Raw genomic sequence first — 27,874 nt, 5'->3', positions numbered from 1 at the left:
CGTGGGCAATTCCCCCGACACCCTCAAATTCAGTAAAAAACCTTGGATGCACCCTAGACTCGGACCTAACCCTCTCGCTCCAAGTCAACAACGTCTCCAAGCCCTGCCACAACCACCTTAAAACTCTTAGGTGCATTTTTCCATACCTCTCCTTTCCCAACAGACTCTGTGGTCCAATCAATTATGTCAATACTGGACTATGCTAACCCCCTCTACCTCGGAGTCCATGCGTACCAACTGACTAAACTACAAAGAGCACAAAACGCTGCAGCCAAACTGCTACTAGCACTTGGCCCAAGAGATCACATCTCCCCAGCCCTCAAAACTCTGCACTGGTTTCCTGTTGCCCAAAGGGTGACCTTCTAAACCTTATGCATCTCTCACCAAGCAATGCATAAAACCGGACCCCAATATCTTCAATACAAACTAAAACCCTACCATCCTCCACGCACTCTAAGATTAAGCTCTGCCGGCCTCCTAGTCATACCAAAAACCAACTCGGTCGGGTTAGGTGGATCATCATTCTCGGCCCTGGCCCCCACTCTGTGGAACACACTTCCACCCCACATCCGCCTCACCGAGGACCTCATGCCTTTCCGCAAATTACTGAAAACATGGCTCTTCCCCTAAAATCAACTCTTAACTCAAACTGGATAGCAGCAATCGATGACCTTAGCCCAAAGCTTCTTTATCATAAATAACAATCCAGCATCATGATCCGAGCGAGAAATCGAAAACTAATAACCGTTAATGTAAATTAAAACGGATAAACTGAATAGAACGAGTGACGTGGATGAAAGTAGTGAAGTGGATGAAAGGAATAAACTGGAGGAAAGCAGTGAAGTGGATGAAATTCAGGAAAAGGATGAACTAAATGAAATGGACGAGAGGAATAAAGTGGATGAGAAGATGGAAAGGATGAGTACATGATACGGATGGAGTGCACGATACGGAATAGATAGTGCATGGAACGGATAGATGGCATGGAATGAACGGAACAAATGGAATAGATGAATCAAGTACATGATATGGATGGAGTGCCTGGGGTGGATGAAGGGCCTGGGGGGGGGGGGTGGGGGGGATGGGGGTGGGATGGGGGTAGATGGGGGTGGGGTGGGGGGATGGGGGTGGGGGGGTGTGTGTGTAGCGCGTAAGAAGTGGGTGGAACTGATTGAACAGATGGAGTGCATAGAACTGAGGGAGTACATGCGACGGATAGAATGCATGGAACAGATAGAGGGCATGGAATGGTTTGAGTGCATGGAGCACATGGAGTAGTCACTACGGATGGTGCAGACTCAACGGATGAAGTTGAACAGAACCGATTAAACAGACTGAGTGAATAATACATAGAATAAATGGTTCAGATATGCGCTCGATCTCAAGCACCTACTGAAAACCGCCATATAGCATCACCACACTTACTCTCTTCTATACACCACCACTCAACTAGAACACAGCGATACTATGACACTACTATGCCGCTAGCCTAGGCGTTCTCCTCAGGCCTAACGCAGCCAGAATCAGTCTGGTATCATCCTGACAGAACGAACACATACTCCTGATTCTCCCAACCACCACACCTACCGCTATGAAGCCGCTATCATACGAGTGCCAGACCTGCTGCACACCTATCCGGTGCACACACGCACCTTACGACTCTCTCTCTCTCTCTACTGACTTCAACTACAGTTCCCGAGGGCGTTCAACCTACCAGCGCCTTGAGATCATACCAATGGTACATTAGGCGCTATATAAATGCAAAGTAACATAACATAACATGTATGAAGGAAATAGGACTAAGGACTAGGAGTACAGTACGCATTATGTTCAGTAATTATTTCTCACAGCATGTTTAGTCTAAAGGTCTACAAGCACTTGTTGCAAAGTACTAAGCTACTAGCCAAGCACTAATCCACTTGTTGCAATTTGTGAATGAATTTCATGCTGATTGTGTACCACAAATCCTATGGTGCATACATTATATTAGAATACATACATCTTGGTGAATAAAATGTCTAATAGTAAAGTAACGTCTGAATGAGTGTTCTTTTCTAAGCTGGAACAAATAATGGCCTTAGCATGTGTTTCGAACAAAAATTAAATGTGTCAAAAACCAGAATCTTGAATCCCCATTCATGCTTAAACACAGTTCCCTTCCCTTCTCATCCCCCAACACACAGACACACACCATTCTTTTATCGTGTTAGTTTATAGGATAGAATATGGAGTCTGATGCTGAACATAGAATTGTATGAATTGGGGTTGTAGAAGCTTAGATGACTTCGAGATATGGCAGTTGGAACCCCTCTTTGACAAAACCAACAGTTTTTGCTTCCCTGGAGACTTGGGATAGAGTTGCCATGCACTGCCATAATGGTACTGCCTTACCATAAGATGACAACACTTGGAAAATGGTGTGATTACCTGGGCATATGATAGCAGTGTCTGGCAAATTCCTATTTAATAAATGTATGCAAAGCACAACTGTTGGCTTTGTCAATGCTTGTTTGTAACAATTAGTAGCACAATTTACAGTTGCATTTAACGCTCAGCAGACTGCTTAGAAATAGCACTGGCAGGACAAAGGCTGATGTACCTGAATGATCTCAGAGATCCCAAGACGTGTTTTGGGGCGGGACAGGGCAGTTAATGAGTTGGTATAGCCATAAGAATTAGCATAACCTGGCCAAAGTCAGTCAGGTGGGTAAATAACACCCTCCACACGTCATCTGGTCTTCCTCTAATGTAATCGCCCTCCCCGCTGCACTCTAGTGCAATAGTTTCAGCCTTAGGATAGGGCTTAAGCACCACATGATAGCTAAAATAAAAAAATTGATTATTCCTTTCCCTCTACAAATCCAGTGCAGATCACTGCAGTGGCCGCTGTGTGTTTAGGGTGGTGCAGCTTTTTAATATGATTTTCTGTTCAGTGCTTCTCCATGTAGCACCATGTGGGTCTGCTTCCAAATTGCATTTGGGCCTGGTCAGGTAATCGACAGGAGGTTGTCATATTGCTTCCTATCAATGCCAATCCTCAAATGAGCTGGGTAAAGCATATTACATTTTGTGTTGATGTAGGATTTTCTTCATTCACTGAAATATTTGTCGCATTTTTGTTGCTACACTTATCCGGGTAAGGCTGGTTTGGTGCCCTTATGCATAGTGTTCTGCGGCCCTATTCTGCAGAGTGTAGACAAACCTGATCTTGTTATCAAAATAGTTTCATAAGAATGTGCAGCGGTGCACCTGGCCCAGGCTGCTGTGCTGGAGGCCTGTGCACCTTGTGAACCACCACTCCTTTAATCAATTAGAATTAGATCTCTGGAAAAGTGAGGGGATGAAGTCCCCCAAATAAACTAATTTCCGCTACTCTGTTCACAGCTAGATCTAATGTATGTTGTTCGGGCGTGAAGTGTCCTTCAAATCCTGCAATCTTAGTGTGAAGGTCCTTGAGTGCAGTGGCATAAATCTGATTCGTGTTTACAGTGTCTTAAACTGTTGAATTATTCTTCTAATATCTTTGTGACCCTTGTAATTTAAACAATGCAAAGTGGATAGATTGTACAAATGTACCACTTTACTAGAAGCTTTTTTTTAAAAAAACATGTGCTCTCCCCTGTAGCATTCCCTCATAAACCCTCTAAAAAACCCGATCCTTTCTAGTTGTCAAACACGTTGTAAATCGACCTTTACATGTCACTTTCCCACACTCTTCTCATGCCAGTTTACTTTGCCTCCACTGGGGTGCTTCTCTGTAGAGCAGAATGCCATGCTTTAAAATAAACATCTGTCTCTTTACAGAACCAATCCCTTCAGCACAAGTACAAATCTTCTGATGCCTTTTAGATTGCTCTCAACGTGGCTACAAAGACCACAAAGTAGACAATTCTGCTCCCCAGGCCCAAGCAGCAGCAAAAACGGGCTAAGCAACAGTGGGGACAGACATTTTCTACAGGAGGAGTGATGCAGTGTGGGGAGGAGAGACGGCTTCATCTCGGGACCTCCAGCTATGCAACATTTTAAAATCTGTCATGGAAACCATTTCCACCTGAACACCCTTCACCTAAATGGGGCGAACAAGGAAACCGCAGGGTATCGTTGCCCATCTAAAAAACAGCTCTTCATATTTATACACTAGAATTCCATACTGCTAGGTTCAGGCAGCCACCAAAAGCCTCCCCTGTAGATTCTTCGGGTAGCTTTTTTATGAAACATTTTTGTTTAGTTTTTTAGTTTGTTTTAGGGGGTGAATGGTTCCTTGGAGAATGGCTAGTGCAATAATGTGGTTGGTTGCAGCAATCAATGTGTAACCCATTTCAACGACCGTTTGTTCATTAGGCCTTTCATCCTTTGAAGGTTGCAAAAATGTTCACCACTGAGCAAGGATGCTGTCTTTTATCTCCAGCACTTTGCAACTCTCAAAACTATGGCAGTAAGTGATATATAATCATTGTTTTTGTTTTTTACATCACAATTGCCTTTGTGTTATCTGGAAAATTCTTGCTATGTTACATGAATGTGTTTTTTTGGCAGAGAGGAAGAATCACAAACTGAGAAAGATAACACAATCTGGTACTACAGCACAAAGATCCAGCTGACTGAATTAATCGATTGCTTAGATCGGGAACACTGGGAAGCTGATCTTTGTAGAACAATTGATGAAATGCGGGAGGAAATTCATCGGCACATGGATACAACGGAGGATCTCACTAATAAGGCCCGGGGAATCAACAAGTCTTTCTTGACTGCAGCCAATGGTAAGAAACATTTTTCTTTGTATCGGAAATGTGACAAATGGATAGCCATATTTTTGCATTACTAAAGCCTCATTTGATGTAGTAGGCAAACTTGGGATGCTGCGTCGGGGAACTGGACGCTGGGTTTAAAATATAATCCTGAACTCTTCCTAGACATGTTTGAGAGAAGACGATCCTAAAAGTTAGGCTACATGAATGCTAATAATTTCATTTAAATTAAGCTTCCAAATTGGCTGCGTGGCATGCTTAAGTATAATTACGAAAATGTTCTCCCCTCAAATCATTAAGACGATTGGAGAATTCCATTTAACTTATTTATTGAAGTTGATGTATATAGTTGAACACATTATTACAGTTGGTGCAGCACTGTTTTATGTTTAATAGTGTCTAATTTTGGATGGCTATTTACAGTTATTGCTCATGCTCTGTATGCACTACATGGGGTCTATTTTTCTTTCAGTCAGATTTCTCTTAATGGCGGACTGAGCCCTTCAGATTGGCAAAGCGAAGGGATTCATAAGGTGCTGGGGGACAGACACCAAAAAGGCCTGGTTCAACTTTTGTTATAGGTTCTTTTCCCAGAGGTGCTTTCCTTTCTTGAAAGGACCTTTGGAGAATACAAGTTTTTTTCAGAAGTTTTTTCACATTTGACTGTCGAGGTATGTTCATCAGGCGGCGATCCAGCTTGGACCTTTTTTAAACTGAAGTCCTCTTTTTATTGGTGCTTATTTCACCAGAGCAACCATAGGCCCAGATAAGAAAACAGCATTCCAACAAGCAGGCCTAATGTGAAGATGTTAGGCAAGATTGTACGTAGTAACCCTGTGGGAGATTACACCAGCCTTGTCCTCTTGGTAATAGGTAACCCACCTATTGGTATAGGTTTGTACTTCACAAGTTGGTAGAGTGACTGAACAGCCAGACTTATCTCAAGAGGGGTAAATGTGAGCTGTAGAGATGTAACACTGAGATTCAGTTACAAGTATCCAAATAATACTTCAACTCAAGGTTTTCTAGTAAAACAATTATTTATTTAACAGTTAGTTTTAAATAAGCCTCCTTTAGAAAGGGCAATATGCAACAATAAAAATAAACTTCACAACACTTATTCAGATTTAAGATAAGTAGATACCCTTTTGGGATTTCACACACACACTTTCAACACCCTGAGGTGACGTCAATTAGTAGGACACTGGGCATTGATATATCACTTTTAACACTTAATGCAATAATGAGGTTGTAGGAAAGGAAAAAGGTTAACAAGTTCTCAGAACAGGTGAATACTTTACAATCCCCTGATGAAGTCTAGTTTAGACCTTTCCCAGCAATTCAAGTTAAACCTTTGTACCCACCTATGAGGGACAGTTAAAACCAAAGTCCATGGTCACAAGAGTCTGCAGGGAGTCAGGACGTCCAAAGTCAATTTGAACAATGTCTAGGCAGCTGAGGCACTTCTTCAGATGGCACAAAAGTCTTGCACAATGTTATTTAGAGAGTTTGTAGAAAAAGAATCGCTGTTGGGCCACAAGCTGTAAGGCTAGTGAAAGGCAGAGCTAGAAGCAGCTCTGCAAAAACCAGCCATTGCAAGTCTCTACCTTAGGTTGGAAGAAGAGTTTACAGCTGGCTTCTGTTCTGGTTGCAGTCATGCAGGTCCTGGGGACAAGAGGTAGGACATCTGGAGGACTCCTGCTCTGCAGTTTGAAGGTTGTTGGCAGCTATGGGCTCTTTCCAAATCAGCTACACTTTGCGGTTTCAGCTACTGGTCAATAGCATTATTGCGGTTTTTGGACACTTGATGGGCTTCCCTTGCTACTGGGGTCCAGCACGCTCTTGAGGTGGCTCAGGTTCGGGTCGTCCTGCTTCGCGAGGGTCCCCAGGATCTTCATGGAGATCGGGTCTGGCTTAAAGACGATGCACTTGTATGTGATGTTCCTGACCCCTGGCACTCTCCTGGCTGTACTACTTTGCTGCTGCTGGAACAGTCAGAGGGTTTCCAGCCAAGTTCATCTTGGGGTCAGTTGGTCCCACCAACCCAAGGGGAGAAGTTGCCCGTTCCGGGCTTCTCTAGTTGATACGAAGTTGGAGCTTCAGCATTGTAGCAGGGCTTCACCGGGCAGTACAACGGTCCAGGAGGGTACAGCAAGCTTCTGTTCCAAGTTCTTATCTTCCTTTCCGGGCTTCTCTAGTCGATACGAAATGTGGATCTTAAGCTTTTCAGCAGGGCTTCACCGGGCAAACCAACGGTCCAGGAGGGTGCAGCAAGCTTCTCTTCCAGTTTCTTTCTTCGGTTCCTTCGTCCAGTGGTCGACTCTCCCTTTTGTCCAAGCGACCTCACCTTTTATGCAGGTTGCTCCCATTCATTTGCAGGCTAGCTGTCACTCACACAACAGGATAGCTGTACTTCAAGCACAACCAGCCAGCCAATCACCTTGGCGTGGTTTCATGTAACCAAGGAGACTTAAGCACAGGGAGTTTCGGGCACCTCCCCCGCTTCCTGCCCTGCCAGACATGCTGGTGCTAAGGCGGGTTTCAGACCTGAAACCCGCCAACGAGAAAATGAACAAAGGGACCAAACATGGTTTGGCGCGCAGAGAAAAACCCAAGAAAGACCTCACAAGCAAGAAATGGCGGAATAAGAAGACCGGGGCCATTTTGACTAAATGGGCACCTATGGGTGCAATACTGCAGCTGACGATTCATCCTGCGGTTAAAAACGCACAATGGTAGGAGACTTAAACCACTGCCACCAGCCATTAAAAGTAGTGAGGATAACATAAAAACATTTACATGAGTAAGTAGGAAAAGGGGCTACTTGCTAAGTAATCCCCAGTACTTCCACATAAGATGGGGGAGTACTGGACCTACATAGGAAAAACAGGTAAGTAAAGTCAATTTCACTTTACTGCTCTTGGGAACAGTAGTTCACCCAAGGGAAGGTATTTAAACCTTATGAGAAATCCAAATGACTTCTCTGTGACACTGCACTGAATGTGCTGTGTGTCACAATACAAAAGGTATTTTGTATTGAATTTGTCAAACTCCAAAACCAAAGAAACAGAGTCAAAATCAGAGAAAAAATATATGAGAAAGTGAGAAAAGGGTCTCACTCACTCCAGGATAAAAATTAAGCCCTAAAGTCCAGCAAAAGAGCTGGGGGTCTCCAAGGTTGAAGTGAATTAGCACATAAAAGAGAATTCTCCCTAACAGAAGACCTGACGATGTTACTGCTTGCAGCATCTGTGTTCCCTGATCATGCACCAGAGACTTAGCTTGAACAGTTAGGCTCAGCATTTCAATGAACTAGAGCTTTGATTAGTCTGCCCTTTGCATGCCAGAAAGAAGTCAAGAGGAGCATTCTTAGTAAATGTATGCATCACTGTATGACTCTACAGATGATGCTCCAACATGTATGGTGCGACAGCAGGCACAGCGTACCTTTGCAGAGGAATCTATCGAGGAGTTACATTTTCAATTTACAAGCTACTAGACGGGCATAAAAAGTCAGCCGTCCTCTGCTATCCATTTGCACACAGCACACCGTTTCTTACAAGAGTCCATTATGACTTGGCGAGTGCAAAGTTAGAAGCCTGCACGGCACCCCCCTGCTCCTCCTTCCCGATTTTGGGTTGGCGTGTTGGTAGTCAAACGGAATCTGAAGCGCAAAGGTAACTCTGACTTCAATATGCTTCATGCTACTCTATGGTGGCTACACCACTGCTTCATATCCCCTCACCGATTTCATTGTAGTCTACTTCTGCTATGATGCCACTAATGTCTCTCTTAGCTAAGAACTACACTTTTCACAGGTGGCTACACTGGTCTATAGTATGTACACTCTTTTCCCAAGTGAACATGGCAGCAAGGATGGCATCTGAGTAACCACAACTTCTCAATCATTAGAAATTAACTGATATTCTTAAAGACTGAATATCTCCTCCCACATGCATGATCTCGGAATGCTTGTTTAAATAATCGAGAATACTGTTTCGTAAATAGTCAGAATAATGAACGTCGACCTACCTGGCTCTGTTTTTCCATCAAACTACATTTGTGGACGCAACTAATATATTCCTACATAGTATGCCTTACACAAGGGAACAGACAAGGAGACCGGCAGCTTTATATCAGAGTAGAAATGACACTGTCCCTTTAGGACAGTTTTATTAGGGTCATTGTGGGTGTGTGGAGTTGGCATACAGAGCTTTCCATCTGGGGTAGGTGACATCTGGGTACAGCCAGAGCCGGTCGAACTCCAGCTGTGGCATGGGAGGGGAGTTTAGGGACCCCAGTTCCTGGCTCCCCAGAGTGCTTGAAAAATTTGCTGGGCTATTTGTGCCACTGTCTCTGATGCGATATTGATCATCCTCTGACCTGGCCGGGTCTCCTTTCCTTTTCCCAACGCCACAAGTATCTTCAAACACTTAAACCCTGTGAAGCCTGAAAGAAATCCTTGAGCAAAGGAAACCAGCACAAGTAGGAAGACAGGAAGCTTAACTCCCAGAATGTTCCTGGGTTCAACCTGGAAAACCCAGTCGGAGCCAGTGGATTTGAAGTTGTGCCTAGAATTCGAACAGACTGAGGTTCCCAACACTCAACCCACAAACCGCAGGCAGGCCCCAGGGAAATGGGGAGAAAACTGCAAAAGGACGAAGAATGGAAAGCTTGCAGGGTATTGGGGGAAAGACGGAAATCCTCTCCTACCCCGGTTGGAAGCAAAACTCTCCAAGGTTTGGACAGAAGCCCAGGAAAATGAGCCTGTGTCTATGGCTGACTGTGAAATAATGTAGACTGAAAAGGTGGCAGGACAGCCATTTTCTTAGACTTCCAAGGGAAGTCCTGGCTCCCCGGCAAATAGCTCAGCTAGTGATTGGCCAAAGGGAATAGCTGATGTAAAGGGCCAATATGAGCTAGGAGAAACTCCACAACAGGCTAGACTGCCTTTAAAAAGCCAGCAGGTATAGAGGATTGTGACTGGTGTTCGGTTGAGGTTGGGAGCAGATGAGATGGACCAAGAGACCAGTGAGAAGCGTATACCGGTTGGAGAAGGATTGCAAGAAGATTTGGAGTGCTGTGAGAGAGTAAAGGTAAGATGTTGTGTCTGAGAGGGGGTGGTACCTATTGAGTTGTTTGTGAGTGAGAGATTGACTAAATAGGAAGTAGAGAGAACAAGGCTGAAGTTAAGTGTAGGTGGGAAGTAGGCTATGTGTGAGAAGGGGGTGTGCATGAAAGAAAAGGGAGTCCGTCAGAAGGGTAGCAGAGTGTAGAGGGCAGGTGTAATGGTGGGTAGAGGGAAGACCAGGAGGCAGTTGGCAGGCGGGGCTGGAGATGGAGGGTGGCAAGAACAGGAGATGGAGTGTGGGGAGAGAGGTGAGAAAAGCAAGCTGAGCCTGAGAGAGGATAGACCAGTTGGAGAGTGTAGCTAGGAGAAGTTGAAGACACCAGGAGTGTGGAGAGAGACAGATTGCCAAGGAGAGGGCACAGGCAGACAGGAAATAATTAAGATCTGTGAAGTCACCATTGAAGAAAAAAGAACAGAACCAGGCAACCTGTTCAGTTCCTTAGGAAGTTTCTGTTGGAGAGAGTTAGATGAGGCCAATGCCTTTAGTCTGATCTTGAGGTGGACGGATAGATCTAGACAGTAGACATTATTTGGACAGGACCAAGAAATTCAGGAAGTCACCTTAGCTATTTGGAGGTGCAAATAGGGGTTCTAAAGCTATGATCACCCGATGGGTAGTGGCCGCTATTTTAGAAGTCTACTCTCTACAAAATCGTCATCTACCTAAGGTGCATCATGCTCTCCTAGTCAGAGCCAATACAACTTCAGTGGCCTTCCAAAGGCACGTTCCTTGGGACACCATCGCCAAAGCAGTGGCTTGAACCTCTCCCTCAGCTTTTTGCAAGCACTAATGTCTTGATATGCGCTGAAGGGCATGGGCTTAATTCGGTCAGGCAGTCCTCAAGAACCTCTTCAACTAAATTGGTAGTAGAACCTTCCACCCATTGGGTGAGAAAGTGCTTGTTAATCTCCCATAAGTAAGGAGGAAAGGGGACAGGACGTAGGAGTAAGGTACAGTTATCACTGGTAGTGATTATTGTACTCCTAGTCCATAATCCCCTTTCCTCCATACAACCTCTGTCCAGACCCTAAAATGCCTTGGCTTCAGTTAGGCGCTGACCTAGATGGGTCAAAAAGGACTCAAGTCTCACATGATTTTTAGTATGGTGCCACAAAATGCTCTCGTCCTTTCCCATAGGATGGCCTGTCCCCAAGTATGGAGGAAAGGCGACTATGGACTAGGAGTACAGTAGTCACTACGGTTTGTAACATTTTATGATATCTAACAGAAAACTCCTATGCAGATGCAGTGTTAGTGCCCATAATAACTTATTGTTGCAGCGATGTAATGGGTGGAAATGGTTAGTTATGCATATATCTTATCAAGATGCCTTAAAGGTGGTAGAAACAAAAGCTTTTCTTTAATGTAGGTTTGATAATGCCAAAGGTACAATAATCTTTGATAAAGAAAATGTTATTCCATCATAAATGCCTTAATGTCTCCTTTTCAAATATATTACCCACTTTTCTGTACAAAACGTGCAAACGCAGGGGATTTGTGTGCTCATACGTACAGATATGCTTGTTAAGAAAGAGGATGATATGCACTTGGCCTTTCCTCACGTTAACGTGTCTTACATAAAAAAAAACCTGATGCTAGAAGTTATGGCATGCGTCCTAAAAAGTTTTTTTTTATGTTTGTACTCCCAATTTGATGCATATATTCTGCTTGAAATTGGTAGCAAGTCTACCTGCTTATTCAAAATAAGTGGAAAAATGTAGAAAACGTGTTGCCAAAGGGCGGAATACATGACGGACATTTTAATAAAAGCATCCAGGTAGACTTTTTTTGGAATGGCATGAATATCATTTATTTCATGAATTTACACCAACAACGTAGGAGAAGCAGTTACTTCCTTATATTGATCCTTATATGTTATGTTATTTTGTATTTATATAGCGCCTTATATACCATTGGTATGGTCTGAAGGCGCTGGTAGGTTGAACGCCCTTGGGAACCGAAGTGCAGGTCAGTAGAGAGAGTAGAGGGAGTCCAAAAGTGCATGTGCGCACCAGGTATGTGCGCAGCTGGTGCGGAAATAGGGTGGTAGCTGCTTCTTAGCTGTAGGTGTGGTGGTTGAGAGGTCAGGAGTATGTGTTCGCTCTGGTCGGTTTTACCCAGAACTAGTGTGGCTGCGTTAAGCCTGAGGAGAACGCCTGGCTGGTGGGTGTGAAACCAGCAATGATTACTTAGTGATGTGGAGTAAGCGGGAGATGTAGATATGATAACAGTTATACCGAATGGTGTCATAGTATCTCTGTGTTCTAGATGAGTGGTGGTGTAAGGGGGAGAGTGAGCTTGGGGTGTGGTATGATGTATGTTTTCAAGTGTTTCCTTCATTCCAAAGCATATTAAGTATCGTCCGTTGCACATATTCGTCCGTTCCTCATACTCGTCCGCTCCACACATTCGTCCAGTCATTATCATCGTCTAGTTCACACCCTCGTCCAGTCCGCACACTCGTCCAGTCCGAGTATACACCTGCACTCTTAAACACTTGGTAAGAGCCCTGGTGCCTGCTGGGTTGTGTGCGCTTTATAAATGTAAACAAATTATAATAAATATTATTTATTTTATTTGTGTAGCACACATACAGCCCAGAGCAATCGATTCACTGTTACTGGTACCGAGCACCAAGAAACACCACTCGTCATCAGGATCACACAGGTCCTTTTCTGGACACGAGTCCTCAAAACAACACTGGACAACCAAATCGTCCTCCCAAGTTGTCTTCTACACCATTTACGGCATAGGCCATGGCGACGATGATGCCGACGATCGTGTCACCACCCAAGTCGCGACTCCAGTCGACTGCTAACTCGACTACTACGTCGACGACTATTCCGTTGACGACCACCTCGTTGACGATGAAGAGAAAATCGATGGCTGAGAAGCCTACACGTGCATCGTCTACTGGCAGGAGTTTTCAGTAATGGAGACAGATGTATTTTCTCCGAGAGGTATATTAAAGACCACATTGAGGCTCACGGTACACGACCAGCCTCCTTTGGAAATGTCCAACGGCCTTACTTGAGGAAATTGCAGCACAAAAGATTTCGAGGCCCCTCCATTTGAAGAACAGGCAGTGTTGGAATCCGATCCTGAGGAAGGAGGTTCACATGCTCCCATCCATGATCCATCTGTAGGATTGGGCCTAACCCAAAGATCTTGAACACCTTCTTTACCATCTACATCAGCAGACATAGGAGGTACGGGCATAGAATACTTTCCTTCAGTCTCTCCTCCATCTTGTCGACCCTGCCGCCAACGTCTGCCCTCATGCTCCTTATTTCCTCCATTAAGGCTGCTCCCTTGGTTGCAGCAGATTCCGTTACTAAAGTCGCCATGGTGGGTGTAGGAGGGGTCTCTGACCTGGGGCGCTGTGGGGTATATTTGTAGATTGCCAACTTCTGCCTTATTTCCATTCACCCCATTCCTAGCGCCTGTGAATGTCCCCTAAGTTCCCTGTTTAACTCTGCTCCTCTTTGAGTAATTCTGGTGTCGCCGGTGCAGCCGTACCTGCTGCATTCCGGTGTTCCCCTTGGCCACAGTTTTAGTCCTATGGTCCATGTGGTGGGCACATAACCCCTATATCGGGGGCCTGCACCACAAGAGAGCAGTCAGGCGGAGGGGGGGGGTTAACAAATGTACTTCCTTCCTTTTTTGAATGTGTCCCTGTGGCATGGTTTCCCTCTGCTCAGCGCTACCACTTCTGCCACTGTGGTGGGTACACGCCCCTATATCGGGGGCCCACCCCACAAGGGAGCAGTTCAGGATAGGGGAGTAAGCAGACCAATATCCTTTCAGCGGCTTGTCTCTCCTCCATACTCCACTGATGTCAAAGTATCACTTCTATTTGCGACCTTACATTGGCAACGGCACTAATATGGTTCAGGCACACCTTCTGTTCTGTCTGGGCTGCGGCAGTGGCGGTATCAGTTATTCTTCAGTCCAAACTCCCGGAGGAGGGCACACGCCCCAAAACTGGGGCCCAACCCTCCCTTTGAACTCTTCCTCCCGGGTGGGTAGTTGCACTCCCTTAAAAGTGTCCAGCGTATGAGAGTTCCTCCTCACTATCAGAAGGTCTGGGACGAACGACCGGGAGTGTAGCCCAGATTGTGGTCTGAGGTCACTGATTCCCCTAACGAGTGGTTCTCTGGTTACGGTGTCAATAACAGTCTTTCCCTTGGGTCGTGCCTTTCGCGCGTGCCACTGTCTGATGTGTGGCACGTGCCTGGATGAGTCGGTCGCTGCTATCTGTAACGCTTATCTGCACTCCTCGGGAGCATGTCTTCTCAGCCTGTGGACCTGGTGCTTGATACTTTTTGGATTCTCTTTCGGTTTAAACAACAATAATAGAACACTCAAACATCTACTGACTAAGAAACTACCGCATGAGATGTGTACTCGTTTAATCCCGCCCTTCGCACCTATGTATTTTTTGTGGAGCTCTCATCCTGCTTTTCTACAGGGGTGCGTTGCGATGAAGAAATAATGGTAACTTGGGTAGCTGAAGAATTCTATAGTGTCTTGTCACAAAATGTCTTAACTTTTTTTTAAGAATGACTCTTGGGGTAAGTAGTTGGTGAAAATACTGTAATCTTTTAGGGCTTGGACTAATTCCTACATTCCTACGTTGGAGAGATCTCTCTTTCTAATAACTTGCTCCTTTTCCTTTCTTTGGCAGGTTCTCTGAATTTAGGAAAAGGAATTATGGTTGCGGAGTTACTCAGGATGAGAAAATGTTTTAAAACAGAAGTTCGCCTGTACGGAGCAACTGCAGCCTTCAGGGAAGCGCACAGAAACAACTGAGAGGTGAAAACTTGAAGAATCTTCAGGTACGTAAAATGCTAAGTAAATGTCATCTTTCTTTAACTATTAAAGTTGTTTATTGTTAGTTTGGAATACCTCTTGTCTTGTCTGCAGGTTTTCGGAAAACTGAGGAAAAATACCTTCGGAAGATGCGGTGGCTGCGGAAGAAACGTCTGGCTGAAGTTGCTACGACTACAAACGAAAACTGTTGACTGAAGATGCTGTAGCGGTGAATTAACCTTCTGACTGAAGATGCTGCAAGTGAAACTTCTGATGGAAGATAGTTGCTTCGGAGATGACCTTAGACGGGTAAGTCTTTTCTATTAACTTACGGAACTCTGTAGTTTGCTGTAAAACTTATGTCTCTGTTATCTCCTTTTACAGGTTCTGTAAGGATAAACGCTGGTAGCGTTACCCGCTGTCAGCGGAGCAGACTCGATTCGTGCGTTATAGCGGAGGCGGGGCTTAAATGGCTCCCTCTGCAATATGAATAGAACATGCTGCAACTTATGAGAGGACCTTGCGGCGGCCATGTTAAGTGTATGGAATTACTGTAAAACATCTCAAAAGTCTATGGAAGTGTATGTTGAGAAGGATGTAAATGCCATGTGTGCCAGGCTAACACCCATCTTTTGACCTGCTGTTGTATCTAATGTTCTCTGCCTAGCCTGAAAGACTGAATGAGGGCTATGCCCACTGACTGTAATCATGACACTATCTGCTAGCGTCCCTCACCTGTGTGAGGGGGTGGGGGGTCGCTGTCACCAGCGAGGTATGTCTGCCCCCTTTCCCAAATCTCCTGCTCCGCAGAGGCGTCTTCCCACCTGTTGGGCCTCCCCGTTTGATGTAGTGCTTTGGGCTAGATTTTCCAGTCCCCTCCTCGTAGAACATTCACTACCGTGGGGGACAGCCCCTTCTCAACTTGCACTGTTGGGCCTTCACTCATTTCTGGTCCCCTGAGTGGGGATGTGGTCTCATTTTATGCTGACCTTGCGAGTGTTTCAAACGCCATCAGCTCTTCAGAAGGTCCGTTGTGTTGCATTGCCTGTTGGCACGTAGAATGTTCTGTATGGGAGTCCTTCTTCAAGCACTCCCAACATTGCAGGGGCCCCACAGTACCACAAGGCCCCCACCGAGATGACTTGGCAGGGTACGCCTGTTGAAGGAGGAGAGGGAAATGCATTCCTTGGCACTCAAGTGGATCCTCAAATTTTATCTTTCTCGGGCGAAATCCTTCAGGAAGTCTGAGGTATTGTTCTTGACTTTTGGTGGCTCCTCGCCCAGCTCTCCGCCTTGGATGGTTCAGGCCCTCTACAAGACTTACACGGCCATGGGCAAACCTGTTCCTGAGGGGATTCCTGCCCATGCGGTCAGAGCCAAGGCCACAGCTGTCGCTTTTCAGAGACATGCTTCTTGGGATCTCATCAACAACGCAGCTACTTGGGCCACTTCGTCAGCCTTCCGTAAGCACTACTCACTGGACTGCAGAGTTTGGTATGCGGTTCTGAAGAAACCTTTTGTTCTAGATATGAGGCAGGTTATCCCAGCTCCACCCTATGTTCTTGTTCAATAGAATCACCCACAAGGATGGAGGAAAGGGGTCGGGGCGTATGAGTAATTAAAGTTACTCATCGTAGTGACTAGAGTACTCCCTCCATACGTCCCACCCCCCCTTCGCCTGCTAGTATGCCAAGGGCTAATATGTACTGAGTAGCCAGGTTTCGAATGGATTGTCCTCCCATGTATTCCTTATCTTTTGATATTTCCAATTTCCAGCCTGGCTGCTTCAGAAAAAAGAAATTCAGCAGGGGCCGCTGTGCGTCGATGCCTGTTGACTCGATGTCCCTCGGAGGCCTCCGTCTCGATGTCGAAGTCACCAAAGGTGTATATATAGCACGTGCAGTGCCTGTTGGCTTCAGTTCCCTTTACCGGCGCTATCACTTTGTTCCTTTTGTGAAGAAAAATCTTTGCAAAATCGTTGAAAATCTTCGAGTAATATTCGAAAGAATGGCTTCATCATCTGCGTCTTCCTCTCAAGTCGGGTTTAAAAAAATTCTGTGACTGCGGTTCGAAGATTTCCGTTCAGGACCCCCACAGGACATGCTTGGGGTGTCTGGGATCCACTCATCCTTCATCGGAGTGTGAGGACTGCCTGTCTGACGTCGAAAGCCCTGAGTGTGTGCAGAGGGAAGCTTGCGTCAGGTAGGACCCATAAATCCTGTTCGACTCCTCCAGCTGACCCGGAAGAGTTGAGAACTGTTTCTCCAGCATGGGGTCTGGCATGGATTCACATGCTCATGAATATTCCCCGTTGTCAGGCTGGGAATCCTCGGTAAAGAAAAATCAGTATCCGTTTCGTTTCTGATCTGTCTTTCGTGGTAGTAACCAATCACTGATCTCTGCGTCATACTGACCACAGCCAATGACTGCCATCTCCCTAAGCCCTGCCTCTGGCAGCCATCTTCAGATTTTTACCGCACGTTCAAGTGTTGGGATCCTCGTGCTATTGCTCTCGAGCTTTAGTGCGTTTTCGCGCTTTTTCATAGGAAAATTCTTTTTTCGGTCAAAAGAGCCTCAAGCTCCACCGTTTCTTTATCCGATCAACGGGGACCCGTGTCGGATTCTTCTACGCCCCTCAAGGGTGAAGATTTCATCGAGCCACGCTTTTGGAGGACTCCAGAAGTTTCTCAGGCCCATCTCGGACATGGCCCAGGAGAAGGGAAGCTCGACGCCCGGAAAGCTGTTCAGGGTCTGCCCTGGATGCCAGCTTCAGAATGTCTTCAAGGAGGACGAACACTCCCTTTGCCTCTACTGCCTGCATGAGGACAAGACGCACGTGGAGGAGGACTGTGCGTTCTGCGGCAACATGTCGGAGCGGACCATGAAGGACCGCCATCTGCGTCTCGCCAACGGGCTGGAAGGGAAGAGCCCGTCGGGCGAGAAAAAGAAGTCTGAGTGGTCTTCTAAGACCTTTGAGGGCACCCCGGCGACGGGGGCCCAACAGAAGGCCATGCACCGCGAGTCCGCTGGCACCGGGAGCGCCGAACGGTCGGGCTCTTCGGTTGCCAGGCAGGGCGCAATCTCCCCGGCGCCATCAACCACGAGCCAACGCTCTGGCTCGGGTAAGAGGAAGTCCAGGCACCCGGCGAAGCTTCTGGAGAGGCCCCGGTCGAGCTCGAAGGCCCCATCGGAGGGGGAGCGAGGCAGTGACCCCCTCCCCCACCCCCCCAAGGAGAAGGCAGTGAGCACACCTAAGGTGGTGAAAGCCTTGATCCACCCTGCCAAGGCCTCTATCGAGACAGTCGCGGCGGCCCTGGAGGCTACACCAGTGGAGGCGACATCGGGGCCCAGAGTCTCCCTGCCACCGCGGAGGGAGTCCTCTTTCAAGCCCATCGACAGGACCCCTGTGAAACCTCCGACGGAGAAGAAAAAGGGGGGGCAGGAGGCCATCGTGGATTCGGCCTCAACCTCTGAAGAGGAGCTGATGAAGTCTTAAGCCACGGCATTGGCGTGGAAGAAGACCAGCCCGTCGGGAGGGATCCCGACGAAGGAGACGACGTGAACGTCGAGGGTGCTGACGAGGTCCTGACCGCCCGTCGGAATCCCCTCATCCAGTTCCGCAAGACAACTCGGAGGCCATTTTGTTGGCTATACAGTTCTTATGCTCGGAGATAAGGACGAGATTGCCGTTACCACCAACGGAGGAACCGCTCCCAACAGGGGACCCGGAGCCAAGCCCTTCTGGGAGCCCTCCTCCTAAGAGAAGGATTCATCCTCCACCTCCTTTTCAACCATCGCGCCCTGCTCAGCCCTCCTCCCCGTCCACGACCCGTGGGGATGATACGGGGACGGACACGGCCGCGACGGGTACAGACAACGAAGTTTACGACGAGGATCTTCCGTCGTCACCTCCTCCCCGGGCTTCCCCGCCCGACGAGATTGGATCGTTTCATGCCATGATCGCCGGGGCATCCGAGCTTTTCCAGCTCTGCCCGGAAGAGAAGAAGGAAGGTTTCCTTGATCAACGGCGCGAGACCAAGAGGAAGACAGTCCTCGCTGTACCTCTACTGGATGATATCTGGGATGAGGGTCTCGCCCTCCTCAAGAACCCATCCACAACGATGAGAAGGGATCGGTACGAGAAGAAGTACCGGGTCCCGGAAGCGGCCCCCTTGTGCCTTCGGGCACAGCCGACCCCGGACTCGGTCGTCTCCGCGGCGGCCAGGAAGAAAGCGGGGGGGGGGCTTCGGCCTCTACGTCAACCCACCCCCCCCTCCCCCGGACGGCGAGGCAAAGAAATTGGACACGATGGGACGCAGAGGCATCTCATCGGCAGCGACGACGATTAAGGCTGCCAACGCCTTGGCTATCGTAGCCCGCTACGACAGGGAGTTGTGGTACAAGATCGCCCCCTGCTGGACTTCCGGACGACAAGAGAGCTGAGGCCCTAGAGATCTTGCAGGAAGGGGAAGTGGCGTCGGACCATGCCATTACGATAGCGACGGACATCGCTGACACTGGGTTTCGCCAGTTGGGCAACGGCGTGTGCCTTAGACGGCGTGGATGGCTCAAGGCAACGGACTTCCGGCAGGACGTGCAGACCAGAGTTTTGAACATGCCGTTCGACGGGAGCAACCTGTTTGGGAAAACAGTGGACGATTCCCTACAAGCCATCAAGACGGACACGGAGACGGCCCAGGCTCTTGGTGTTCTCCAGCAACAACGGCCGCCCTTTCGGAGCACCGGAGGCAAGCAGGGTGCCTCCAAAGGTTCCGGCGGCGGATATTCCACCTACCGTCAAGCGGCCCGTTCGTCGTCACAGGAAGCCTACAGGGGACGAGGCAAGTCGGGCAGACCCCGCCGTCGTCGCCAGGGAGGACAAGGCAGCAAAGTCTCGTCGAAGCAGGACTGAACCGGCCGTGGGGTCGGGCCCCCACCGAAGCATCCCGGTGGGAGGCCGGCTGGCGAACTTCGTCTCCACCGACCGTTGGGTGCTGGACGCCCTGGCCCAGGGTCACGTGCTCGAGTTTCTAAAGAAGTGCCCGCGCGTCCCCCCCCGTGGCCAGGAAGGAACATCACGTCCCTCAACTTCTCTTGGAGGTAAAGGCGATGCTCAAGAAAGGCGCCATCAAGCTCGTCCCAAAGAGGCTTCGGGGCTCCGGAGTTTACTCAAGATACTTCCTCGTGAAGAAGACAACAGGAGGATGGCGTCCCATCCTGGACCTACGACGACTGAACAACTTCATCAAGGCACAGAAGTTCCGGATGGTCACCCTCCAGCACGTCCTGGGTCAGCTGGAGGAGGGCGATTTCCTGTCGTCGTTGGATTTGGAGGATGCTTACTTCCATATCCCCATCCTAAAGGGACACAAAGTTTCTCAGATTCGTGGTCCAAGGGCGTCGCTACCAGTTCAGAGCCCTTCCCTTCGGATTGAGGTCGGCACCCAGGGTGTTCACCAAGTGCTTCGCACCGGTGGCAGCGCGGCTGCGCCTGGAGGGGATCCATGTCTACCCCTACCTGGGCGACTGGCTCATCCGAGCAATGACAAGGGAGCTCGCCGCGGAGCACACGGCGAGGACCGTCCACTACTCACGGACCTGGGATTCTCCATAAACTACGCCAAGTCCCACCTGGTGCCCGCGCAAGACGCACTGTTTCTGGGAGCGAAACTCGACACAGTGGCGCTTCTGGCCTCTCCGTCTGAGGAAAGGATGAGTGCCATCTTGGGCAAGGTGCAGCGGATGCTGGTTGCGGACGCGGCCAGGGTGATGTCGATCAAATCCCTCCCGGAATGATGTCTTCTTGCATTTATCTCATCCGCCTGTGCAGGCTTCGGATGCGCCCGTTACAGGAGTTCCTGGACGCTCGCTGGATCCAGACAACGGGCAGCTTCGAGGACAGGATCACACTCGACGAGAGCTTCCGACGAGCGATCCGGTGGTGGGGCACCCGCGCGCATCTGACGGTGGGCATGGACTTCCAGACCCCGGGCCACCAGAAGACAGTGACCACGGATGCCTCCCTGGAAGGGTGGGGAGCGCACACCGAAAATCTGCACGCGAGAGGCCTTTGGCTTCCGACAGAGAAGTCCCTCCATATCAATGTCCTGGAGCTCCGTGCAGTGTTTTGGGCCCTCAGGTCCTTTCTTCCGTCCCTCAAGGGCAAGGTGGTGAGAATCTTCACTGACAACACCACCACCATGTTCTACATCAGGAAGCAGGGCGGTACCAGATCCCGAGCCCTGTCCAAGGAGGCGCAGGATCTGTGGATCTGTGGCATTGGGCCGTCGCCCAAGGGATGTTTCTGGTGCCGTTTCATCTGGCAGGAATAAAAAACACCATCGCCAACTCGCTCAGCAGAGAGCTGGGCTCGTGACACGAGTGGGAACTACGACAGGATCTAGTGGACCGCCTCTTCCGACAGTGGGGTCACACCCAGATCGATCTGTTCGCGACGACGACGAACTCCAAGTGCCGGAGGTTCGCCAGCAGGTTTCCCCAGCCGAGGAGCATGGGCGATGCTTTCTCGTTCCCCTGGGAGGGCCTGTTTCTATACGCGTTCCCTCCATTGCCGTTGCTGATCCGGCTCATCAACCAGCTCAAGAGGTCACGGTGCAGGATGATTCTCGTCGCACCTGCGTGGCCGAGGCAGATATGGTTCCCGGACCTTCTGGACTTGTCAGCGTCCCCGTCAATCAAGCTGCCAGTGGACGCGGATCTTCTCTCCAGGGAAGGAGGCGCCATCCTCCATCACGACCCGAAGTCGCTGAACTTGCAGGGTGGCTCCTGCAGCGTTAGAGTTTGGAGGTTACGACATACCGGCCGACTGCAGAGAGGTTCTTGCAAAGGCCAAGGCGTCCTCAACTCTTAAATGCTACGGACACAAATGGAAGAGGTTCTCTGTCTGGTGCCACGCACAGAAGATTAACCCTCCTGGGATTACGGCTCCTCTATTACTGCCGTACCTACTGACGCTGGCCAAGGCTGGACTGGCGCACACTTCCATCAGGATTCATCTTGCTGCGATCTCCCGATACACCAGAACCGCGGGACGGACGTCTTTGTGGTCTCATCGTCTGGTGAAAGAATTCATGAAGGGACTGTTCAGATCGTTCCCGCCGGTGAAGGCTCTGGCCCCGGCGTGGGAGCTCAATGTTGTGCTGACCAAGCTCATGGGACATCCGTTCGAGCCTCTGCACTCAGCTCCGTTGAAGTTCTTGTCGTGGAAAACAGCGTTTCTTGTGGCCATCACCTCTGCACGACGGGTGGGAGAGATCCAGGCCCTTTCCTGCAAGCCCCCGTACTTGACTTTTCACGACGCGAGGGTAGTGCTCAGGACGCACCCCTCCTTCATGCCCAGGGTGCCGTCGGACTTCCACCTCAACGAACCCTTGGTGTTGCCTGTGTTCTTCCCGTCGCCTTCGTCGCCGCTGAAAGGACTTTGCACTCGCTGGATGTGGCTAGAGCGCTGAAGTTCTACGTGGACCGCACGAAGAGTTTTCGGAAGACGTCACAACTTTTTGTGAACTTTGGACCTGTCAATCAGGGGAAGGCTCTCTCAAAGGCTTCCATTTCCAGATGGCTCTCTGGCTGTATCATGTACTGTCATCGGTTGGCAAACCGACCATAGCCTGGCCGTCCGAGAGCCCATTCCTCCAGAGCGATCGCTGCTACCACGGCGTTCCTATCTGGTGTGCCCCTGCTGGACATCTGCAGGGCTGCTACGTGGAGGTCGACGCACACCTTCACAAAATTCTACTGCGTCGAACGGTATTCCAGGGAGGAGTCCAGGGTCGGCCAAGCAGTGCTGCGCAACCTGTTCGCCTAAGGTGAGCCTGGTGAGAAGGTAAGAGATGCTTAATGTTGAGTTGTTGTATTGCTTAATGTTGAGCCTGTTGCCACCTCCCGTGGTTGTGCATGTGTGTACTGCTATGTATTCTTTTATTCATGAGCATGTGAATCCATTCCAGACCCCATGCTGGAGAAGGAACAAGTTACTTACCTGTAACTGTTGTTCTCCAGCATGGGTCTGGCATGGATTCACATGCGAACCCTCCCGCCTACCCCTGTGCGGCTCTTCACATGGCAGTCATTGGCTGTGGTCAGTATGACGCAGAGATCAGTGATTGGTTACTACTACGAAAGACAGATCAGAAACGAAACTGATACTGATTTTTCTTTACCGAGGATTCCCAGCCTGACGACGGGTAATATTCATGAGCATGTAAATCCATGCCAGACCCATGCTGGAGAACAACAGTTACAGGTAAGTAACTTGTTCCTTCTCCTCCTCGTAAGAAAAATATCTATCCCGATCGCGTAGTGTTTCCCACCACTCATCGTCTACACATGGAAAGAAACTGCGCCATTGGTCGCCATCTTCCGCATCTTCGAGTTCCTCTCTGGAACGGGTCGTATGCCCGACTAAGACTGCCTCACCATCTCAATGCGAAGAGTTTAGGCCAAAATGTTTGAGAATGCGGCCTTGACCCCCCCTCGACTACACCCAAAAGCCATGCTCTGGTCGAAAGACCTGATGAGCATAAACGCTGTGCGTCTTTGGGTCTGGTAGGCAAAACTCCTCGAGAGCGGAAAAAAGATCCCAGGACTGAGTTATCGATGCCATCGGCGCAGAGAGACTCTACATCAATGTCCTAGGTGCCAAAAGATGCTTCATTGACGTCATCGGCGCCAACAAATCATGATAGGCCAGAGTTCCTCGACGCCATAGGTATCGAAGACGTCAACACAACCATCAAAGCCGTCTACAGTGTAGGCTATTTCGGCTACTTTCTCGACATATATTAGGACTCCATCTGGTTCTATGGAGAAGACATATACCTGTTTGCCTAGGGCTGACTTTTTCAAGTCACTTTCCTCCATCTATGAAGATGCAGAGCCATCATTGGAAGAATCTAGGCCGTTTGGCCTCCAATACAGTACGCCATCAGTCCCTGAAGCGTGCCTGTGATGCCAGTGGCTTAGACACCTCACCAGAGGTAGAGTTTGGCTGCTTGGATCCAAGTGATCATGCAGAGGTTTCCTACAGACAGTTGATGTCCAGAGTAGTGGAATATATGGGTTGGACTAGACCAACTCCAATCTTTGAACAAGATGACTTGATCGACATTTTGGAAAGGGGACCTCAAGAAGACCCAATTGTGCCATTCCATGCAGCTTTACAAAAGAGTGTAGCTACCAATTGGGAGGCGCCTGAGCTCAATCCGGCTGTCAACAAAAAGTTGACTTCGAAATACAGGGTATCAAGCAGTGATCCATTCTATTTATCAAAACACTCGACGCCAGAGAGCCTAGTGGTTCAAGCTGCCATCTCGACCAGTAGGCAAAATGCCTACCCTACATTACCTCTGTATAGGGATAAGCGTTACGATGCCTTAGCACAAAAAGATTTTTAGACTGGGAGTATGGCCCTGAAATATGCCACATGCACGTTGGCAAGATTCACTCACACCCTTTGCGTGTATATATCCATTGCGGCTGACCATATCCCCGAAGGGGACGAACGAGACAGGTTGCTAAACCTAGTCAAGGATGGGAAAGATACGATGTACAAATCCCTCCAGACTGGTCTCGACTCGAGCTATGGCGGCTAGTACAGTTATGTGCATGTTTGCCTGGTTGAGAAATTTGGGATTTGCTCCAGACATGCAATCCAGATTGCTCAACATGCCCTTTGACGGTACTCATTTATTTGGAAGCCAAGCTGATGAGTTTGGAGAAACTGCAAACTTCAAAGGTAGCAGCCAAATCACTTGGTACTGCGATCAGACAACCTCTAAATCGCCCCACAGGTATGCCCTGGAGGGGTAGGTCCTTTCGTCACTACTCCACATTTCCAAGGGGCAGAAGACATCCAGTTCAAAGAATATGCCCCGTGGTGGACGGGGAAGAAGTACGAAGACCACAGTAGCGGCGGCTACTTTACCATCAGCCACTCCGTCGGCCACCCCAAAACCTCTGAGGGCTTGGTGCACAAGACTGCAGTGGGAGGCAGGCTGTCACGGCATCCGATAGAAAGGCAGGCTATTACTTCAAATGCATGGGCATTGGAAACAGTTGCCCAGGGTTACTGCCCTCCCTTTCTAAAAAAGCCTCTGATCCACCAGGTAACAGCTCTTACAAAGATCCAGATCCGCTCCTGATGCAGGATACTTTAACCCTGCTAGAAAAAGGTGCTATAGAACCAGTACCTGTAGCAGAGGGTAACAAGGGTTGGTACTACCCGTACTTCCTAATCCCAAAGGACGGTGGATCGAGACCCATCTTGGACTTGAGACTTGAACAAGTTCCTTAGGAAGGACAAGTTCAAGATGGTAACTCTTTCTCAGATCCTTCCGGCCCTCCAGCTTCAGGATTGGATGTAATCATTGGAGCTTCAGGATGCTTATTTTCATGTGCCGATCTATCACAAGCACAGACAGTACCTGAGGTTTTCCGTTGGCGGTTCTCATGATCAGTTCCGGGTTCTTCCATGTGGACTGACCTCCGCCAAGGGTTTTTACAAAGTTGATGGCAGTTGTGGCAGCAAGTCTCAGGAGAGGGGGAATTCACATTTGCCCCTACCTGAACGATTGGCTGATCAGGGCCAGTTCCCCAGAACAGGTCCTGGAACATCTCAGCTCCACCGGTCACTCCCTTCACAGACTGAGCTTCTCCCTCAAATTCAAGAAGTGTCACATACCATCTGAAAGGCTCCAGGTCATTGGAGCAGTCCTGGATGCATCCCTGGGGAAAAGCCTTACCACCATAGGTGAGGGCTCAAGACATTCTGCAGATGGTGACCAAATTACAGAGTGCCCAGCATCTACTGGCCTTCAATTTTCCGAGGTTGCTTGGCCTCATGGCATCCTGCATTTTTTTTGGTGCCAGAGGCTCGCCTTAGAATGAGATCTCTCCAATGGGCTCTGTGGAAGGATGTCAGAGCAGTGTCTCACAGGACCTTCTGTGGTGGGCTTGCCGGGAAACCATTTTGAAAGGAGAACCTTTTCGGCAACTATGGTAGGAGATAACAGTAGTGACGGACGCCTCACTCTCTGGGTGGGGTGCCCACGCCAACGTTCTGACAATCAGTGGTCGTTGGTCTCCATCAGAGTCCAAACTACACATCAACCTTTTGGACCTGAGGGCAATCGGACTAGCACTGAAGGCCTTTCTGCCCTTTGTACGGGAAAGAATGTCCTGATAATGACAGGCATCACAGTGGCCATGTATTACCTCAACACTGTGTAGAGAGGGAATGCAGCTCTGCTACTGGGCAATACAAGAAGGGATCCTATTGGCAGTTCACCTAGCCGGAGTGAAGAATACAACGGCAGAAGCTTGAGCGGGCAGAGCACTGTCTCCCATGAGCGGGAACTAGCTCAGGAAGTCCTTCAAGAGATCTTCACCCCTTGGGGAACCCCACAGGAGGATCTGTTTGCGACCAGTGTTAACTAGAAGTGCAATATGTTCTGCTCCAGGGATTTTCCCTCAAGAGGCGCTCTAGGAGACTCATTCATGGTGGACTGGGATTTTTCACTCCTGTACGCTTTTCCTCCAGTCCCCGTCATTCCTCACATGATCAGGAGGTTAAGATGCTTCTGGACATGTCCATCTGCCCTCAAATACGTCTTCCACAAAGAGAGGACCTTCTCTCACGAGAGTGGTGTCGGGTTCTCCATGCGGACATCAGGACACTTAGCCCTCACGCATGTTTTCTCAGAGGCTGAGATACAAAGATTGGGACCTCTGGGACGACGTCATGGATATTTTGCTTTCGGCCAGAAGGCCAGCAACAAAGTCTTTGTACCGCTGCCATTGAACAAATTCTGCAGCTGGTGTAGAGATAAGAATGTTGATGAATTTACATGTAATACACTGATGGTATTATCCTTTTTGTTACACCTAGCGAATCTGGGGCTGGGATATCTAGCAGCGCTTTCTATATTTAAGCGCACTTCAGAGGAAGTTTCTTACTTTAAAATACTTCTAATAATCCAATTTCTAAAGGGATTAACACATGTTTTCCCTCTAATCCCTTTTCAAGTCCCGGTTTGGGATCTTAACTTGGTGTTGAAGTTGATGTATGTCCCTTTCAAGCCTATACACTCCTGTCCTTTGAGGCTACTAACTCTGAAAACCATCTTTTAGTAGCTATTACATCTGCCCGAAGGGCGAGTGAGCTTCAGGCTTTATTCTGCAAGCCTCCTTAAACTATTTCTTAGAAGGATAAGATGGTGCTTAAGGTAAAACCCACCTCTTTACCCAAAATTGTCTCTGAATTTCATCTCACATAGAAGATAAATGTACCCTCCTCACCCTGGGAAGGAAGATGAGAGGCTTCACAGGCTTGACCCTAAATGTGCACTAAGCTTCTATATCACTAGAATAGCAAAGATAAGACAGGATGACCAATTATTCGTCGGCTGTTCAGGCTACAAATTGGTTATGGCTATCCAGATGGATTACATTGGCAATATCAGAATGCTATCGACTGGCAGGAAGAAATCCTTCAGAAGGCCTACAGGCTTATTCGACCAGAGACATGGCAACTTCCTTTGCATTGTAGAGGGTAGTACCAATAAAAGAAATCTGTGCGGCTGCCACATGGTCGGCTGTACATGCTTTCACCAAACATTACAGTTTAGACTCTTCCTCAGGTCTGGAAAATGTATTTGGTAAAGCAGTGTTGCTTTCCGTGCACACACACACATACACACATGAAAACTATTAAATTGTCATGTAAAATTCTGATTCCCTCCTCCAGTAAGACTACAAACTGCTTTGGGAGTGTATCAAAAGATAAGGAATGCATGGGAGGACACAATCCATTCGAATAACAAGTTACTTAACCCCTGGTAACGTTCTTTCAACTGGATGTTACTCCCACATATTCTTTATCGCCCCTCCCAACCTACACCGCAGTAGAATTTCCCTTGCGATTAGTCTGTGCTCTCTCCATCAGGTATGGGATAAATCCTTCATTCATAAAAATGGAACTGAAGCCAACGGGCACTGTGCACACTTTATTTACCTTCAGTGACATTGACATCGAGATGGAGGCCTGCGAGGGACATAGTTGACAGGCATCGATGCACAGCACCCCCTGCTGAAAAAAACATTCCGAAGCAGCTAAATTGGATATTGAAAATATCAAAAGATAAGGAATGCGTGGGAGGAACA

At 48.5% G+C, this 27,874-nt stretch overlaps 1 protein-coding gene across 6 annotated transcripts in view; it reads left to right on the top strand.

Moving 5' to 3' along the window:
- The window catches only part of BPTF (bromodomain PHD finger transcription factor), a 2,119,711-nt gene that overhangs the window by 88,427 nt on the left and 2,003,410 nt on the right, over positions 1-27,874 (top strand). For all 6 annotated transcript variants that reach the window (XM_069655028.1, XM_069655026.1, XM_069655024.1 and 3 more), the window contains exon 3: positions 4,537-4,760. In XM_069655028.1, the coding sequence (XP_069511129.1) occupies positions 4,537-4,760 (224 nt within the window). The remainder of the gene's footprint in view (positions 1-4,536; positions 4,761-27,874) is intronic.

Source organism: Ambystoma mexicanum, chromosome 3q (genome assembly GCF_040938575.1).
Source record: "Ambystoma mexicanum isolate Mex_15411 chromosome 3q, UKY_AmexF1_1, whole genome shotgun sequence".
Lineage (NCBI taxonomy): Eukaryota > Metazoa > Chordata > Amphibia > Caudata > Ambystomatidae > Ambystoma > Ambystoma mexicanum.
The sequence above is the reverse complement of the archived record's forward strand: the minus strand, read 5'-3'. Positions and strand labels throughout refer to the sequence as shown.